The 19,799-nt window shown below is 50.6% G+C and overlaps 1 protein-coding gene across 5 annotated transcripts in view; it reads left to right on the top strand.

Moving 5' to 3' along the window:
• Positions 1 to 19,799, top strand: part of STYXL1 (serine/threonine/tyrosine interacting like 1) — a 257,256-nt gene that overhangs the window by 65,783 nt on the left and 171,674 nt on the right. For all 5 annotated transcript variants that reach the window (XM_086954773.1, XM_086954771.1, XM_086954770.1 and 2 more), the window contains exon 3: positions 8,242 to 8,303. In XM_086954773.1, coding sequence (XP_086810899.1) covers positions 8,242 to 8,303 — 62 coding nt within the window. The remainder of the gene's footprint in view (positions 1 to 8,241; positions 8,304 to 19,799) is intronic.

Below are 19,799 nucleotides of genomic sequence, written 5' to 3'. Positions count from 1 at the left end.
ACGTTCCCCCAGGCCTACAATCTGGTACTTTTCAGGACCTTGGTGGCGCCATTTTGTCTTTGCCTGCTGGTTTATTGATAATGGGGGGTGACTTTAACTCAGTCTGCTCTGGCTCCCTGGACCGCCATCCGCCGAGGGATCTCCGCAGTTCCCAACTGTGGCTGCCTTCCTTTCTTGAATCCATGGGTTTAGTGGATAGCTGGCGACTTCTCCATCCCGCGCTCCGGCATTTCTCCTTCCTTTCGAGTGCTCATGGTAGTCTTTCTCGTATAGACTACGTTCTCACCTTAGCTGCGCACGCGCCTGCCGTGTCTGAGGCCCGTTTATTGGCACGGGGCATTTCCGATCACTCCCCGTTGTGGGTCTCGTTTGATTTTAACATCGTCCTGTCGGCCGGCCAGTGGCGATTAACCCATGGTATTTCCGCAATCTTAAAGCTCGTACCCTCCTTGCTAAGGCCATCGACCTCTACTTCTCTGAGAATATGGGCTCGGTTGGTTCGGCTGTCACCTTGTGGGAGGCATTTAAGACTGTGCTGAGGGGGGAGGCTCTTGCTCTCATAGCGGAGTCCAGAAGAGTCAGAGATGCCGACCTCACATGTATCGAAGAGGAGGTCTTGCGCCTCGAGTCCCGACTGGGGCCGGAGCCCGACCCCTCGCTTTTACATGCCCTCTCCCTTAAACAAGCGGAATACCATGATCTTGCCATGAATGCTGCCCTGACCCTGGCCAAGGAGCAGCAAGGTCGCATTTACGACGTTGGTGACAAAGCTGGGAAGCTACTGGCTTGGCTGGACAGGCGTGAGATGGCCAGCCGCGTTGTGCCTGAGATCTTGGGCGAAGACGGGGTTACCGTCACGGACCCGAGTGCCATTGCCGAGTCCTTTGCTGATTACTTCCGGGGTGTCTACACTTCTATGAACTGAAAAGGGGTTTTCAGGAGATTCGGAACCCAAGGGCGCACTGCCTAGGTTGATACGTTACAGTGTGTAAAGATAAAATAAATGTTGTTGTGTAGTGCGTGTAGAGCAGACGGCAAACACCCTTAACCGTCCAATAAGTCAAGAGACAAAACAAATTTACAAAGCTATGCTCTCGCAACTACATGTGTAGTAACAAAACAGGGTACAATGACCAAAAAGGAATAGAAGCACAGAAGCAGATTCTTTGGTGTGTATTTCCTTGTCACAGCAAGATGTAGGTTTTATTTTCTCCAGACTTGAGAAATGTTACATTCGCCGACACTTGTACACGAGAGACGACCGCCGGGAAACACAAGAGGAGGGATTGCCTACTACGGTACACCGCCGAAGAGGAGACGCACCCGTTTCCCTTCTGGAGCACAACCGAAGAATCCCCTCCCGGCTTCCGCCTGAGACGCAGACGTACTCAGAGCTTCTACACTCGAGACTCATCACCGACCAGTGAGGCGGGATCACAACCAGACAAAACTCTTACTACACGTATGACCTCACTGTTTAAACGCTTCCAGAGCATTGATAATTCCGACTCTGACCAACTATATTTCGAACATAAACGACAAGGTCCAGACTCACTTCAAACCATACATTTGGTATTGAAGACTAAGCCCTGAAGAGTCGTGTTGATTCAACCGTACACGACGAAACACGTGTCGGCGAATGTAACATTTCTCAAGTCTGGAGAAAATAAAACCTACATCTTGCTGTGCCAAGGAAATACACACCAAAGAATCTGCTTCTGTGCTTCTATTCCTTTTTGGTCATTGTACCCTGTTTTGTTACTACATAGCTTTGTCTACACTTCTAACTCAGACCGCTCCGAGGCTGACTCGGCGGCGTTCCTCTCGACGATTGACCTTCCCTGTCTTTCCGAAGAGGACGGTGCCGACTTGGATCGAGACGTGTCCGCTGACGAGATCGCCCTAGCGATCCGCGCACTAAGGTCGGGTAAGGCGACTGGTCCCAATGGCATCCCGGTCGAGTTATATAAAATTCGACCGGACGTGGTTTCCCCGTACCTGCGGACTATGTTTTTGGAAGCATTGGAAGAGGGCCTACTTCCCCTGGACCAGAGGCTAGCCACCATTGTGGTTATCCACAAGGAGGGAAAACCGAGAGACGTGTGTCGATCCTATCGCCCTATTTCTCTCCTTAACGTGGAGCCTAAGATCCTTGCCAAACTACTTGCTACTCGACTGGTTGGAGTCATTAGTGATTTGGTGCATCCGGATCAGTCGGGCTTCATTCCCCGCCGAAACACTGCCCTTAACCTGCGTCGGCTCCATGGTGCTATGGCCAGAGCCCACACCCTCGAGGAACCAGCAGTACTTGCTTCTCTTGACGCCACGATGGCCTTTGACTCTCTTGAGTGGAGTTACTTCTGGGCTGTGCTTGCGAAGCTTGGGTTTGGACCGGTCTTTGTGAGTTGGGTGAAACTTCTTTACGCTTGTCCGTTGGCTAATGTCACAGTCAATGGCCGCGTATCGGCGTCATTTGCCCTTCACCGAGGTACCAGGCAGGGTTGCCCCCTGTCCCCTCTCCTGTTTGCCCTGGCTCTTGAGCCGCTTGCGGCCATGCTGCGTACACACCCAGACTTACATGGCATTACCTGGGCCCCGGGCTTTGAAGACAGAGTTTCCCTGTACGCGATGATATTCTGCTCTACCTCACTTCCCCCTGCAAGTCGCTCATTGTGGCCTGCGACGTACTTAGGCTTTTTGGCCGCTACTCTGGCCTGGTCATCAACTGGGCCAAGTCTTCTCTATACGTCCTAAAAGGAGACACACCGCGCCTCCCCAGAGGCTGCGATATCCAGATGGCCGGACAGGGTTTCGGTACTTGGGAATATACATTTCTGGGAGTCCTAAAGCGCGATACGACCACAACCTGCTCCCCCCTCTCCAGCGGCTGCGGAGGGACGTGGATAGCTGGCGCAGACTCCCGCTCTCCCTCCTTGGCCGAGCGGCATTGTTCAAGATGATGTCCTTGCCCAGGTTCCTGTATGCCTTACAGAACACTCAGGGCCCGGTTCCGGCCCGCTATTTTCGGGAGGTTGAGAGTCTACAACGGGCCTTGCTTTGGGATGATCGACCCCGCGTCGCCATCCAGAAGCTCACGTTACCATGGTACGACGGAGGCATAGCCTTACCGGATGTGCGTCGGTACTACTGGTCCTCCCAGCTCACTGCTCTTAATCATGGCTTCTATGGCCCTGTGGATAGTCCCGGCTACGCTATGGACAGGTGGCTCCTTGGCGGTGGTAATTATTATCGGGCCCTGTACTCAAGGTCCTTCGATCGGCGGATGTCAGGTCCAACCAAGACAGCGGTCCACATTTGGCGGTCGATTACTAAAGCGCAGGGCTGGCAGGGCAGACTGACCAGGTTTACCCCACTGTATGATTCCGATATCTTGGGCAAGCTGTGGCACACCAAGGGCTTCGACAAATGGGACCTCATAGGCATCTCCAGGGTGGACGATATGGTTACTAAGGGTGAAGTCAAGACCTTTCCTCAGTTGCAGGCCGAATACCGACTGGGCGGATCGGAGTTTTTCCGCTACGCCCAGCTGAGACACGCGTTGCTCTCTGCCAGGCCAACGGAGGGAGAGATCCCCGAAAGCTCCCCCTTGGAGGACAGGATATTGGATGGCCATATGCCTGACAGCGCTATTTCCCTGTCCTATAAAAAACTGATCAACATTCGCACTGACCTCCTCCTTGCCTTGCGGGATTGATGGGTGGCAGACGGCCTGGAACTTGACGATGAGGATTGGCAGAGTGCAGTGTCCTCCCCTAAAGAAGTCGCTATCTCCTCCCGTCTCCGACTGGTGCAATTCAAGATTCTGCACCGGGTATATGTCACCGGCCCTCGACTCCTGCATATGGGATATTCGCCCGACGGACTTTGCCGTCGGGGTTGTGGTGCCCTCGCTACTTTTTTGCACATTCTGTGGGAATGCCCCGTCATTTCCCCCTACTGGGCGAGGGTGCACCGAATTATGGGAGAGGTGACTGGGGTGGTGTTGGCTGCAGAGGCTCGAAGGTGTCTCCTCAACGTTTGGGAACCGACTGATCACAACACGGCGCAAACCCGTTGGGTGACCCTGGGCAATATGGTGGCCAAGCGAGACATTGCTCAAAAGTGGGGTGCTGCTGCAGCCCCCCTGGTGGTACAATGGAAAGCCAACATGGATTGGTGTATGTTCCGGGAAAAGACGGTCTATGTAGCCAGGGGGAGACCCCAGACATGGAATAAAGTGTGGGGGGCATGGAATGCATACAGGGGCGATGTGTGCCTACCGCCAGAACCTGTCTCTCTGGATGAACACCTATCACCATAACCTGTGACACCAACTATTTTATGATATTTGTACTGCTCCTGTCTTTCCTCCTCCCTCCTTCCGTCCTCTCACTTATCCTTACCTATTGATTCTCTACCTGTCCTCCTCTGCCCGCTGCCGACACCCTGACAGCTCTTTTGATTCCATTGCCACTCTCTCGCGCCTCTTGGCGTTTCTTTCTTAGTTTTAGTTCTCTTTCATAAAAAATGAAAAACGACCTTCAATGCTCTGATGTTAATCACCTTGCACTTTTGTTCTCCTGATTCTCTATGCTGCCTTGCCTCCGGGATGTTAGGCTGAATAGCTGTGTGCTCTTTTATAATAAAGGTTTTAAAAATAAAAAAAAATAAAAAAAGACTGGAAGAAACTTCCTCCTGTAGATTTCAAGAAAGGGGTCAATTGCCTTCTTACCAATAGCAGAGGATGAGTTGGTTATGAATCTAAGGTGATGCGTAAAACGTGTTCCGGCCTTAGCTATACATGAGTACCAGGTGTCACACTAATCAAAGGTGACCCCCCAAGTACAAAAACTCAAATTCTTAATATGTTCTTATCTCCTATGGATAGTGGTCATATTTTAGGGCTCCTTAGACCACAAGCATTATGTAGGTTTTGTTGGAGTTCACTTCCAACTTTGCCATAAGGTGAGTATAACTATCCATTAAGATTTTGAGCCCCCAAGGCGTCCTTGAAATCAAGACGGCATCATCGGCATATGTCAATGTTGGGATAGCCTTATTTTTAATGACTGGGCCGTCTAAGCTCTTGGCCATCAATGCCACGACCACGACCAACAGTTGTTGAGAGTCGCGGAGTTGGGCATCTAGGGTACAGCCCTTGCAAGGTTCACATCCTTTCTCAAGGACCACTCCCAGAGAGTACAGCTAACCGGCCACGTGTCTGCCCCAAGTACTCTATCGTGTGGGGTGCCTCAGGGTTCAGCACTGTCACCTCTCCTCTTTAAGGTCTACCTTCAACCCCTGATAGCTGCATTGAACCAGATAAACTGCCATATCTATAACTATGCCGACGACACCCAGATCATCATTCAGATCGACAGCTCCCCGTCCGCCCACCTAGGCACCCAAAACATCCTAAAATTCACTATCAATTGGATGACAGCCAGCTCCCTCAAAATGAATCCCGACAAGACAGAGGTACTGGCCATCTCCACAGATGTGACCTCTTCTGGCCACAAGAAGTAGGCTACTATCTGGCCGTAAAGAGTCTGGGTATCAAAATTGATGCAAAGCTCTCCATGTCCCAGCAGGTGTCGGCAGTAGTGGGAACATTTGTTTAAGCACGGGAAAAAAGGAGTATTCCTGCTTGGGGAACAAAGCACTATCAAATCCTGATCCTATAATTAATTCAGGAAGTTTGTTATATTTAGGCTGTGGAGTTTTAGGTTTAAACCTATAATAACTGATAAAACCCCACTGAAAGAGAAATAGCCCTCATCAGTGAAAACATATAAACACTGAAAAAACACCTGCACAAACTAAATGCCATTCAAAGAAAGGAAAAAGAGAGTGAAAGAGTCATTTATTTTCGTCCTGACGGGGCCAATACAATGTAACGTTGTTATACAAGCTTGCAGTAACAAAGCCTGGGCTAACATTATTCTGCTTGAGTTTTGTTGTTTAGGGATGCCACTAAAACATTGTTTCTTCATCCTTTTGCTTTTTTTCAGTTTTGTGGTCTGTGGTCTAAAGATGCAGGGTTTAGAAGCATGTTTTAGGTCTCATTTAATTATTTTATGAATTATAGAGAATCAGGAAATATCAAAATCACATTTGATATCTTGGCTGCGTTTGATTCTTTCAATGATCAGTAAAAGTGCTTGTTTCATAAGAATCTTTCATACTATGTCTAATCCCATTTACTCACAGAGAATGGGTAAAAACCCTTAATACATCCCCACATTTTTTAGTGGGTCAGTATTGACAGTAGGTGAATTGCCAACACCTCAGGCTTTAAACATTTAACACAAGGTATAGTGACAAGTATATGTATAAAGAGTGCTATCACCAAGCATCCGGGATAGTGATGAAAACATGACACCAGACTTTTGGAAAACATGGAGTGTCACTTGGAAAGCTCTGCAAAAAAATGTTCTTCCCAAGTTCAACAAAGATTGGAGTGATATTGTTTGTATTTGCAGTGATTCAGCTACATATATGAAAAAGTTGTTTGATGACCTGTCAAAATTAATACCTGAGCTGAAGTGATTCCCTGTAGGAGATCCTTGCCACTTGTTAGATGGTATGTTGAAAGCATCTTTGCAATCTTCAGGGTTAATGAGCGATGCTATTGACTTTTTAGTCCATTCTGGGGCACTGTTTCCTTATGCACAGAAACTAAAACACAAATATTCATAATTTTGTGCTTTGTGTGGCATCAAAGAAAGAGTCATCTCAACTGTGTCCCTTAGCTGATGGTTCTCACTCCAAGGGGCTATGAATGCTATATTATTATTGTGGCAAGCGTTTACAGAATGTTTGCTGAGTGATGGTGCCAAAGGCAAGAAATGTGAGGATCTTTGGTCGCATAAAGATAGTGATGTGAAAAAAGTACACTCTACTGCATTATTAGATTTGTACAGGAAAACATAACTTCTGTAGTGGACATAATAAAAAAAACTAGAGTTTGAAAAAAAACCTTGTCTGCCAAGTGTTCAGCATAATTGGTGTAGATGTGAAACCTCTCCTTGAGAGTAGGATGGGTGACACCTTTAGTGACTTTGGCACTGCAACCAGTATTGTCAGGGAAAGCTATATCAGTGGCCAGAGTTAACAAATTGTGTACTGGCTGTTTTGGAGTTGCCCGGCTCAAGTACCAATGTAGAGAGGCTCTTTTCACAGAAGTTTACAAGGGAAGGAAAGGGTGAGCGCACATGAGCAAAGACTCACTGAAGAAGTATTGTATGGTGTATTACAATAAGTTTAATTTGCAAAACTCTATTTGGACCTCATATATACTATACATACATTGTCTATATATCATGTTCTATAAGTGCAGAAAGCAAGCAATAATAAAAGCAAAACTTTCCATAAACACCGGAAAAACACTTTTACTGTGGTTTTTAGTGGCGCGAAAATGTGTAACCACTGACAACAACTGTTTTTTAAGGTATTGAAAACATAGGAAAAAAAACACCAGAATTTACCAAAAATAGAAACTGAAAACAGGAAAGCCTAGTTATATTGTACTGGTCTCTAACTGTAATGGATATTGAGCCTGTGGTTCATTCTGAAGAGGGATCACACGTGATACAGACTCTATCGCCCATTCAGTTGGATTTCTATACAATCATATTAGCTTGGTTCAAAGCCCAGTCACACACACACTTGTTCCTGAGATCCTCGGACCATAAGGAGGAACAAACAAGTATGACCTTCTCTCCTTTTGAGGTGGAGGATAATCATCTTCAGATATATTGATGTAAAAGGAATCTAATAAATGTGACCAGACCCTAAGTATTCTTCCAGTCCTCCCTCCTTGCTAAGATGACAAGTGAAAAGAAGAATGGAGCAGTTACACCAGCCTGTTGTTTAGAGGAGTAGGTACCTGATTGGATCCAGACCCATAGCTGGGTGTACCATGGAGCTCAACAGTGGATGAAGGTACCTTTAACTCCTCTCTATTTATAGAGCATAATTGTATTAACAAGTCCTTCTAAACCTGACATTTTATTTGGTGTGAGAAGTAAGTCAGTTATTTCAATTTCTAATATGTGAATAGAAGATATTGGTTAAAAATCTCCCTACACATCCACAGTTCTGTACTTCTGTATAGCAATGCTATTTATATTTTGATTTTGTGGCCATATGTTTTTTTCTGTTGGACACTATTCCCTTGGTATGTGTTCTTGCAAGGACATTCTGTCAAATATTCCAAGTAACGGGTTGACTCTTTTTCAGATGCACGTACGAAGCGTGATTACAACGAGAGCCATGTAATAACAGCTAAATTTGTGAACAAGGTAAAGTGCACAATACTTTTTAAAATTATGATTTTAGTAAAAGCATACAATACAGTGAACCCCCACAACTAGGGAGGCGCTACAAAAAGAGAGGGGTAAAGAAAGAAAAGAAAACCAACAATGAGGTCATTGACAACCATGCTTGCACCAACTGGAAGGGGGCTTAGCTAAAGGCTTCTGGATTTAGCACATGCCAGTTTATAAGCAATACGTTGCCTGTCAGTCTCTGCATTGAGACACCAGCCTGTAAGTGTTACAGATTCTCCAGCAGGTTGTAGGGCCAGATGACGAAAGTGGGATTCAAGTTCTGGTCCCAGTTCCAAATCTGTTTGGTTCTTAGTCGTTCTGAACTGTCCTGCTCATTAAGTAATTCTGCAGTGAGCTCCAAAAGTCTTTAGGTCGGCTGGCCATCGGAGTGGTACAATAGTATCGTTCCAGTTGGGCATTGCAATACACCATATCTTTCAACCCCTTTTGAACCGTTGGCGATCTATCTCTGCCCCAAACGCAGGCTACCTGACACTTCACTCACTAGCAATAGCCCAAGGGAGACGAAACATAATAAATAGTTTTGCACGTCAATAGTACATCTGAATAGTGCCATTTTTAGTGATGGTCGCAACAGCACACCAATCATGTCTGAGAGCAGAGTGTCTACCTCAGACCAGTATTCCCCGATACATGTACAGTTCCAGGGCAAGTGCATAAAGTCTGCAGAAGGGGCTCTGCAGCAACACCAGGATGGGCCAGCTCCCCCACACACATTTAGCCCCACTCAAGAGGATATGATATAGTTGATGCAGCTACTCAAAATGAATAAGGTGTATCCTGCCGTTTGAGGGCCAGCTTTCCTAATTGCTCACAACGGTACTTCCATTCCTTGTCAGTGGCAGATGCTGCCAATAAAAAAAGTGGTGAGGCAGCGCGGGGGTGGGGGGAGTGGGAGGAAATAAAATGAAAAGTACTTACCTGCCGCTGCCAGGGTCCAGCTTCTTGCACGAGTGGGTAGACGGTTTCCGCTGCCGGCAGTCCAAGGGCCACACTACACAGACCCCAAGACTCCCCACCCAATCCAGACTCTGCTGTCATGCTATTACCCAGCATGAGAGAAGCGCTGGGGTTTGTCTGAGTGGGTGGTTTGACACTCGCTCAGGGACAGGGGGCCTGTGCCTCTTCTCCACCCGGCAGTGCAACACAGCTAGGTTGGAAAAATGGAGTGCACATGTCAGTTTGGCCATCCTAAGACATGTGCAATCCAACATGTGCACTTGCAGTGCCCAACTCTCCTCCTCCCTGCTTCAGTCCATAGAGGATGGCCCTGCCCTAGATTCGGGCCATTCAGTGGACTCGCCTCAGTCAGTGAAAAATAAAACAATAATACATCGTTTTATTATCATTTTATTTTTCATCTGCTGGCTCTGAGCAGTGGGCCAATGCTCCTCCCCATAACAGAGGGGCTGCCATTGGTCAGTGGACAGTGTCCGTAAGTCACTCTCCCAGTGCATTCTAGCTTTAGAGTGCATTAATGGGGCCTCCATTTGCATTGTGTTGTAAATGCCTATTGTATAAACTGGCAATAAGTAGCCCCAGGGATTTTTACAGGCAGGAGGTTCCTGTGCAAAGAATGGATGTAATGTAATGTAAGGCGTTTTTATAAAGCGCGTGGTTACCAGAAGGCATCCCAGCGCTGAGATAGAATCAGACTCGAGGGGGCGCGGAGAACAGGGGATCATTTAGGAAAAAGGAAGGTTTTCAGTGTCTTCCGGAAGCGCATATGTCCAGGTTCCGCACGTAGTGTCAGTGGGAGGAAGTTCCAAAGCGAAGCCACGTTTACCGAGAAGCGACGGCCTCCTGTGCGTGCTTTCTTGACTCTCGGCACAGTCGCAAGGAACCCCTTGTCGGAGCGCAGGGGTCTATTAGGTTTGTAGGGGGTGACTAGGCTTCTCATAATCGGGGGTCCTTTGCCTTGCAGGATTTTGTGGGTAATGCATAAGGATTTGAACATAATCCTCTCCCGCACGGGGAGCCAATGAAGCGATTTGAGAGCAGGTTTAGCTGATGTCCTGAGGGGGATGCCCATTAAGAGCCTAGCAGCGGCATTTTGGATTTGTTGAAGCTTATTGATCGTAGCTTTGGGGGCTCCTAAAGAAATCACGTTACTGAAATCTAGTCTGGAGAGAATTAGACCTTGTATCAGCAACCTCCTAGAGTGATACGGGAGGAGGGGGAGGACTTTTCGGACCGAACGGAGTAGACCGAAGCAGGTACCTGCTGTCTTTTTCGCTTGTGTCTTGAGCGAAAGGTCCTGCTCTAACCAGACCCCTAAGCTTTTAATTTCTTTTTTTGGGGTAGGTAGGTCCCCTAAACAGGCAGGCCAGATGGAAGAGGGCATTGTTTAAGGAACCGCAGAGGAACTGGGTCGCTAGGGGAGCCGCTTTTAATGCCGGATAGGATTTTGAGAAAATCCTCAACGGAAACAGGATTAAAGGCGTTGAGCTGGGGGTCCATGTCCTGGGACAGATTTTCAGTGCAGGCGGGGCTCTCCGTTTGGGGTAGGGTAGATATGATATTGTTGATTTTTTGATCGAAGTAAGTGGCTAGTTCATTGCACTTGGCCCCTGATGGATCTTGGGGCAACGGGGGGTCGGGGATTTTCAGAAGTTCTTTAACGATCTTGTATGTTTCTCTTGTGGAGTTGGAGGCGTTTTTAATTCTCTGATCATAGAATGCTGTTTTGGCATTTCTAAGGGCAACTATATACGCTCTAATCGCGTCGCAATAGGTGTCTTTGTTTGCAGTATCCCAATTTTTTCTCCAAATGCGCTCGAGTTTCTTACAGCCTTGCCTTAAAATTCTGAGCTCAGGAGTATACCAGGGGGCAGTGCCGGTTCTGGCAGGCTTTTTCTGCAGAATTTGTTTAGGTAGGGCTAAGTCCAGTGAGCTCGTAAGCCAATTTTTGAAATTGGTGTCAGCTACCACGGGGTCAAGAGCAGGGGGATGGGGGGAGCGTTCAAGAGTACGAATCCAGTTCTCCACAGAGAGTTTCGACCACTCTCTTTCACAATTAGCGGGACTGGGCATATGTGAAGATTTAAGCTCGGCCTGCCAAGTGAAGGTATGGAGGAAGTGGTCTGTCCACGGAAGGGGAGAAGGGGGGCTGGCCTGATGTGACCTAATGTTTGGGAGTAACGGATCAAGAAGGTGTCCTTTATTGTATGTGGCACCTGTGTTCACAGGATGGATCTCATATGATGAGAGATCAAGGAGAAGATCAGTTGCTACTTTATCTAAGGTTGTTGAAATGGAGATTAAAATCGCCTAAAATTGTGAAGTTGGGCGCTGAAGAGGCCAGAACGGTAACAGTTTCTAGGAGAGAGCTAATAAAGTGGCTGGGGTTCCCTGGAGGGCAATAGACTAAGAGGCCTGTAAAGGACATGGTAGGAAATAGTTGAAAATGGAAGTGGCAATTTTCGGAGTCCGGAATGCCACCATCCTTCATCCTGCCAGTCAAAAGGATTTTAGACAATATGGCCAATCCTCCCCCTTTGCCCGAGGGTCTGATCTGCAAGTGGATAAGATACCCTGGAGGGAGAGCGCGAACAATGTCGGCCTCGGAGTTGGAAGTTAACCAAGTTTCGGTGAGAAACAAGATGTCTAGGTCATGGTCCTGTAACAAAAAGTTGAACTCCAGAGAGTGCTTCGGGAGAGACCTGCAGTTCAGCAGGGCCATATGCAGATTGGTAGTGGCTGGAGGGTTCATCCGCGGTCCCGGTGGGTCTAGACTACAGAGATCGCAGTGCATGTACGTATCGTCTTGCTTATGCATGTAGTGACACCGTGTATTCCTGAGGGGTCTCAGAGAGAGGAGAACACTTCGAGAATCGGAGATGAGACCATCGGCAGAAACGTGCATAAGTTCTCGCCTTGAGCCCGGCAGTTCCCGGACGGGCCCAGACGGGCTTGCATCTGGCGCGCCTCCGGCGCACCATCGGCGCGCCCGCTGCGCGGACAGGAAGTGTGATTCATTTTATAGTGCTCTGGCCCCAAATCGGCCTTTGCACTAGCGCGCTGTCCTGCCCCTCACCCAAGATGGCGGCCGCTGTCTGCGCCTGGGGAGAAGAGGAGTGTGATCCTAACGAGCCCGTGAATCGGCTCAAGGAAGAGGGCAGGGGTCCCTAGAGGGGAGCAAGTCCTAAGGTAAATACGATTAAAAAGTGGTTTTGAGTGCACAGAGGAGCTTGAGGTGATAGGTTTAAAATAGATTAGAAAACGTTGAAAATCAGATTTTTTTTGTAAAATTTTTATTTGTGTTTTGCAAAGTTGAAAGTAGATAAAGAGAGGAATTGAAAAAAAAAGGACAAGAAGGAAAGAGAAGGAGACATTCTGCCATATAACCCCACACAGGGGGTGCTGAAGAACATTATTGCAAAAAAGATAAAAGGAAACCCAAAAAGTACATCAAAAGGGACGGCAGCGAGCAGAGTCAATAGGAGTGCTAATGATATGGAACTCCAGTCTACATTGTCCAAAGTGCGCACCCATGTCCCAGCGGCTAGTGCAAAGTTCTCAAAAGAAGAACGGTGTTCCAATCTTGATCATAATCATAGAGGAAAATAGGGGCCAGGCCGTCCGCCTGTAAAGGCGCATCGGGTCGCAACTAAGAGGAGAACAACAACCCCAACCAACACCCCACCCCCCCTTCTTCCCCCCCACCCCCCACCCTCCCCCCAGTGGTGGCGACCATCACGCATTCAGAACAGCATCATACACACAGGTGATTAAATTTGAAAGAGGTGAAACGCACGTAGCGCCGAAGGGCAAACTGCCGAAGGCAAACCACGTGACAAAAACCTCACCAAGGGGCCCCAATTGCACATGAAATTTTTAAAGTTCCCCAGGAAGATATCTGAAAGTCGCTCCATACTCAGTAGTCGCCATAGCCGTGCATGCCATAAAGAAATGGCAGGAGCAGTCGGGCTTTTCCAAGCGGCTGCCAAAGTCAGCTTGGCCGCCCCCAGACACGGCCACATGATGCGCTTATCAGCTCTAGTTTGGTGTTCAAGCTGCGGATCCCTGAGGCCCAACAAGACGAAGTCTATTGAGTCCGGGAGTGGGTATCCCAGCACATCTTTGATGTGGGAGAGGATCTCGGACCAAAATGACCGGATGGTGAGGCAGTCCCACCAGATGTGGCTGAAGTCAGCCAACATCCAGCAGCCTCGCCAACACCTATCTGAGGTAGTCAGGAATATTCGGTGCAACTTGGACGGATACAAATACCAATCGAATAAAAGCTTCATATGAGCCTCTCTGAGATCAGTAGAATGATTATGTGCCGTCACATCCCGCCATAAGCCCCTCCATTCTCTGTCGGAAATGTCCCTCCCAAGTGTACTCTCCCAGTGATCCATATATCGAGGCCGAGGGGACATCGCGGTGTCTAATAGCATCCCATACAAGAAAGAAATCGCCCCCTTCATGGTGGATGTGCGAAGAATAAAGGTTTCAAATTTCGTCAAAGGTCTAGTAGCTGCATCCACCACTCCAGGGGATGTCGCCCAATGAAGGAGCTGAAGATGACAAAAGCGTTCGATTGGCAGAACACCGTAGTCCCTCATACAATTATGGAAAGTAAGGGGTGCGGCACCGTGAAACAGGTGGGTGAGGGCCCTACAGCCACCCTCCCTCCAGACAACAAAGGGTCCCTCCGTCAACGCCGGAGGGAAAGCCGGGTTGAAATGGATAGGGGTGAACGGGGACGGGAATGTGGTCCACCGATCATCGCCACTGACCGTGTCCCAGACCTTTAACACCGTGCTGGTGGGGGTGCTAATGTACGCGTTTCTGGGCCGGTCCACCTTAGGTTTCCAAGCTAGATCCCATATGGATCGCCCCGCAACGCTCCGATACATATGGAGCCAGTGCTTCTCCGAAAGCTGCTGAGACCATTCCACCAGGACTCTCAATTGGGCAGCCTTATAATACAAGTGCATGTCCGGGAACCCCCCCCCCCTCCCCCCCTCCATTCGTGGGCACCGGAGAACCGCATACGAGAGTTGCGCCCGACCACCTTGCCAGACGTATTTCAACATCAAGGTCTTAAGCCGACGGAAGTAATCCACTCCTATCGGAATGGGCAGGGCTTGGAAGAGGTATACGAATTTAGGCAGGAGGACCATTTTAAGCGCATGAATCCTACCCAACCACAAGATATATTTCGGTTTCCACCGCTCCAATTCCGCACGTATCGACGCCAGCATCGGAGGGAAGTTGGCCTGAAATAGTGCGCCTATGGTAGAGGTCAGCCGTACGCCCAGATATAACAGGGAGGAGGTTGACCACGTGGGATAAGCGACCAGATGTGGTGCACCTCACCAGGCGGTAGGTTTAAGTTCAAGTTGTATGATTTATCAAAGTTAACTTTGAACCCCGCCACCGTTTCAAACTCAGAGAGCACTGCATGGATATGGGGTAACGACAACGCTGGATCCCGAATTGACAGTAGTACGTCATCAGCGAAGAGTGAAATCTTATGTTGCTCACCCGTAAAGGGGAGGCCCAAGATCCGCTCGTTCTCCCGAATCGCTAAGGCCAACGGTTCTATGCTAAGCGCAAAGAGAAGCGGCGAGAGCGGACAGCCCTGACGTGTTCCGCGGGAGTGGTGGAAACTCCCGGACCTGTGACCGTTAACCAGCACCCGAGAGGTGGGACTGTTGTAATTGGCCTCAAGCATTCTTAGGAATCGGGGTGAGAACCCGAAAGCTACCAACGTGAGATGTAAAAAACCCCAATCAACGCGATCAAAGGCTTTTTCCGCGTCAAGCCCTACTAACACCGCCGGTATGTGAAACTGCTCAGCCTTTTCTATCAAATGGATTACGCGCCGCAAGTTGTCGTGAGTCTGTCGACCTTTTATAATCCCGGACTGGTCTGGGTGGATCAGAGCCGGCATCAAGTCCTGCAGCCTGCTAGCAAGAATAGACGAGTACAACTTAGCGTCCAGGTTATGGAGCGCTATCGGGCGATAAGATACGCAGTTGGTAAGATCCTTCCCCGGTTTGGGGATAATAGTGATCAGGGCCTCAGCCATGGTGTCCGAGGTTCTAGCCTCAGAAGCCATCGCGTTGAAAAGGGAAACCAGGTAGTCGCAGATGTCTGATGCGAATGTTTTCTAAAACAGGGCCGTGTAACCGTCAGGGCCCGGGGCCTTGTGTAGTTTTAGAGCCTTAATGGCGTCCAGTACCTCCTCTCTAGAGATGGGGGAAGCCAGCAACTCGTTCCATTCCCTGGAGACCTGTGGGATAGGAAGGCCACTCAAAAACGCAGATTGGGCCTCTGGATCTAGGACGTCGCTCGAGTAGAGATCCGCGTAGAAGCGACCAAAAATAGCAGCCTTGTCTACATCCTTATGCCGAATAGAACCTGTATGGTCCCGTATGCCCCCGATGTAATCCCTCTCGCGGTGATCTCGAAGCTGCCGGGCAAGGTGGCGCCCAACCTTATTCCCCTGGGAGTAGGAGACACGTCTGAGACGCAGGAGGGTAAATTCAGCCCGGGTGTTGTATTGGGCTTTCAATTTCCCTCGTACCGCCGTAAGCGGGCGGAGGGTCACCCTAGAGGGGTTCGACTTGTGCGCCTGCTCCAGGACCGCAAGCTCCGACTCCAGAGCCTCCCTCTCCTTCCACCGAAGCTTGTTAAGATTTGCGTTAAGGGCGAGGCACGTACCCCGTATTGAGGCCTTGCACGCATCCCATGTGGTATACACTGACGTGTCAGAAGGTGGGTTAAGAGCAAAAAAGTCTCCTATGGCCTTTCGCAGCGCCTTACAAGACACCTCCTCCCGAACCAACGCAGCCGGGAAGTACCACTTCCGCCAGCCGTCCCCCCCTACAGACCAATGCAACCCAAGCACCACTAAACTATGGTCCGACAATGAGAGCGGGAAGATATCAGCCATTCAAATATCTCCCCTGAGGGCCTGGCTAACAAAAATGTGATCTATGCAGGAGTACGAGCGATGGACGTGAGAAAAGAAGTATAATCCTTGGCCTGAGCGTGTACGAAACGCCAGCTATCCACCAGTCCCAATTCGCCTATCTGACGTTGCGTTTCCTCAGAGAATATACCAGTATCTGCCCTGCGCGCCCCCGAGCTATCTAAATCCCTGTCCCACACCATGTTGAAGTCCCCCAGCAGTATCAAGTGCCCATCCACAAAGTCCCCCATCTTATCCATCAAGCATTGCAAAAAACCATTTTGGCCCGCATTCGGAGCATAAACCACAACAAAGGTACACTGGCGGCCATATAGCGACCCCTTCACCATTAGCCAACGGCCCTCCTTATCACCGCTCACCCCCAGGGGTTGAAAATGGAGAGAGGCCCGAAAGAGGAGGGCCACCCCTCTATGCTTCGTGGGCGCAGACGCCCTGTAGATAAGGGGGAAATTCCTATGACGGAGTCTCAGTTCATCTCTCCTGGCCAAGTGGGTCTCCTGGAGGGCAACTACATCTAGATGGTGGTCTGAGAGATACTTCCAGAGCTTCTGTCGTTTCTGCGGGGAATTGAGACCCTTCACGTTCCAGGTACCTATACTAACTGGCATGATGACGACATGAGACTCCGTTCTATGCATTTGCTAAGGCACCCAGAGACCAACCCCCGACTCCCGCCATTCACCAGACCACACCCCCCTGGATCAGGCCCCCCTCCCAACAATCCCCCCATAGTCTGGGCCATCCCTCCCATTTCAGTGACTCCAGCGTACCCCACCTCCGAACCTCCCTGGCAGGGCGACATGTTAAGTACTGTATACTGAAAGTAAGTGCACAAAGATAACAAGGGTGACGCCCCAAGTACCCTCCGTTCATGGGGAACCGCATTCACCCCTCCCCAGCTTCCCAAAGAGGCCTCTCCCCTGCAAATCACAAGAAATGAAATGGTCACATTGTAGTGCAGTATAAGAAGAACACCACTAGTGCCAACAACATCACATACACACCATCTTCGGTCGCCACCACACCCCCCCTCCCCACCAACCCCAACCCCAACAGTTTCCCCGCAGTACCAACCCCCAGAACTCCCTCCTTCCCAGCCCCCTCCAGCAGACCAAAAAACAAGAAGACAGAGCTCAAGGCACTAAACCTGAACCAAGCACTCAGCAGTTCCAATGGGCCACGGGTCACAAGGTCCACATCAGACTGGAATCGGGGTGGGGGCACCAGTTCGGGGGCCCCCAGGGCCACGGCCCGGGGTGTCTTCTCCAAAAGTACCATAGTACCCCGAGACCTTAGGGCCAGAGACCCTCCGGCGCCCAACCATCAAGGAAGCCGGGGATCATGCTGCTCCAGAGCTCTGCTGAGTATCTGCTAGCGTGGCCGAAGCCACCGATGCCACCGCAGCTCCCCTCTCTTGCAAGCTAGCAGTGCGGTCCGGACGCCCCCGGTCCGGGGACGAACCAACTCGATGCCATGAGGAAGATCGATGCCGTCGCCTCGATGGGGAGGGATGCGCCGCCTGAGAGGAAGGAACGTCCTCCAGCCCCAGAAGATCCTTCGCGGCCTGCAGGGAGCGGATTTGCGCCAGCCTGTTCTGCCATCGGAATATTATACGGAAGGGGTGCCCCCAGGAGTACGAGATGTTACGCTCCCGCAAGAAAGCAGTCACTGGGCGGAATTCTCTCCTCTTTTGAAGCGTAGATGCCGCTAAGTCCTAGTAGAGTTGCGGACGGTGGTCTCTGAATTGTAAGGAGGTGATGGCTCTAGCTTTCCGTAGGATACGCTCCTTTGTTTGAAAGTCATGCACACATACGAGGATGTCCGGGGGGGGGGCACCCCCACGCCTAGGCAGGCCGACTCTGTGCACCCTATCCATTTTAATTTCCTGCACGTCCTCCTCGTCCAAGATCTGCAAGAACAGGGCCTGGACATACTCTCGCAAGTCTCCAGCCTCACCGTCCCAAGGGACCGCCCTAATACGAATATTGTTTCTCCTGGAACGATTCTCCAAGTCCTCCGCGTGGGCCTGCAGGTCCAAATTCTGTTCCGTAAGGCGAATAATATCCTGTTGTAGTTGGTGCACATCATTTGCCACACTCAAGTTGTGATCTTCCAGGGTTGCCACTCGTTCGCCAATGCCATCGACATCCCTCCGCACCTCCCGGAGATCCGACGCCAGCTGGGCGCGAAGCTCAGAAATATCCTCCTTGATAGAGGTGAACAGCTCCGTCATGAAGGCCTTGGTGGCGGGCGCCTCCTCGTCCGACTGCCTAGACGAACCACTAGCCCCTGGGGAAGATGGCTGCTGTGACGATTTGGAGGCCCCGTCCTTAACCGTCCTTCCTTTGCGTGGTACAGTGGACATCTCGAAGGGCCGGCCGTGCCGCGGGACCAAGGCTATCGTACCTTCACCGGGGATGAGAAGCACTCAGGCGTAGCGTAAGGATTCACTAGGAATGCAGGCCTCCCCGCTGCCGCGTAACTGCGCCACAGGTGGCGGCCGCCTGATCAAGATGGCGGCTCAGAAGCTTCCCGCCAAAGTCCAAGAGTCAATGCAGGGACAGTGTCGTCCGGCAATCCGTCCCGGGTTCTCCGTCAATCGGGGCCACGAAGGCAGACCCCCTGCGCCAGCGACGTGCCCCCGCCGGTCCTCCAAATTATGCTGCGGCCACCGGTGAGGGGACAGCGCGGGCCAAACAGTCAGCTCGCAGGGTAGAATAGGCCGCTAGCTCCGCTCATATGCCGGGCCGGGGCCCACAGCGAAGGCCCAGTGCCTTCGGTTCGTAGTTGTTTCACGCCACGGGCACCACCTCAGTGTGTTAGGCTGCTCGCGGGGGCGAAGAGGACACCCCGCTTCATCAGTGGACGCAAGTAGCCGTCTCTGTGCCGTCTAGTAATAGCCGCTCCCGGGCTCGCACAGCTCCGCTGATAGTCCGGGGCACACCCTCCACGTGGCCGATCGTCTGTCGAGGTCCTCAGGTGTGCTGCAACAGAGCGCCCAATACCGCCTCAGTGCTTCGAGAGTGCGGAGCAACACTGGCGGCGATAAGGGGGCAGGAGTGATCCGCTGCTTCGCGATGCCACGCCCAGCCTGCGCCGGCTCCTCTGCTCTCACAGGCCGGCCTCCCCCTCACGCAAGACCGATGCTTAGTAGGCCGGGCGATGACCCTCCCGCAATGGCGCTCTCCGGTCTCCTATGGCCTCGCCGGGGGCTCCGGACCTCTCCACTCGATGCCGGTGGTCTCTGCGAGTATCTCAGAGTCGATTGGCACCCCGTAGGCGATGCTATACAATGCTTAGCAGGTCGGGCGCCAGAGCGACTCGAAAGCACGAGGATGTCCGGGGGGGGGGCCACCCCCACGCCTAGGCAGGCCGACTCTGTGCACCCTATCCATTTTAATTTCCTGCACGTCCTCCTCGTCCAAGATCTGCAAGAACAGGGCCTGGACATACTCTCGCAAGTCTCCAGCCTCACCGTCCCAAGGGACCGCCCTAATACG

This window comes from Lissotriton vulgaris, chromosome 2_1 (assembly GCF_964263255.1).
Source record: "Lissotriton vulgaris chromosome 2_1, aLisVul1.2, whole genome shotgun sequence".
Classification (NCBI taxonomy): domain Eukaryota; kingdom Metazoa; phylum Chordata; class Amphibia; order Caudata; family Salamandridae; genus Lissotriton; species Lissotriton vulgaris.
The sequence above is the reverse complement of the archived record's forward strand: the minus strand, read 5'-3'. Positions and strand labels throughout refer to the sequence as shown.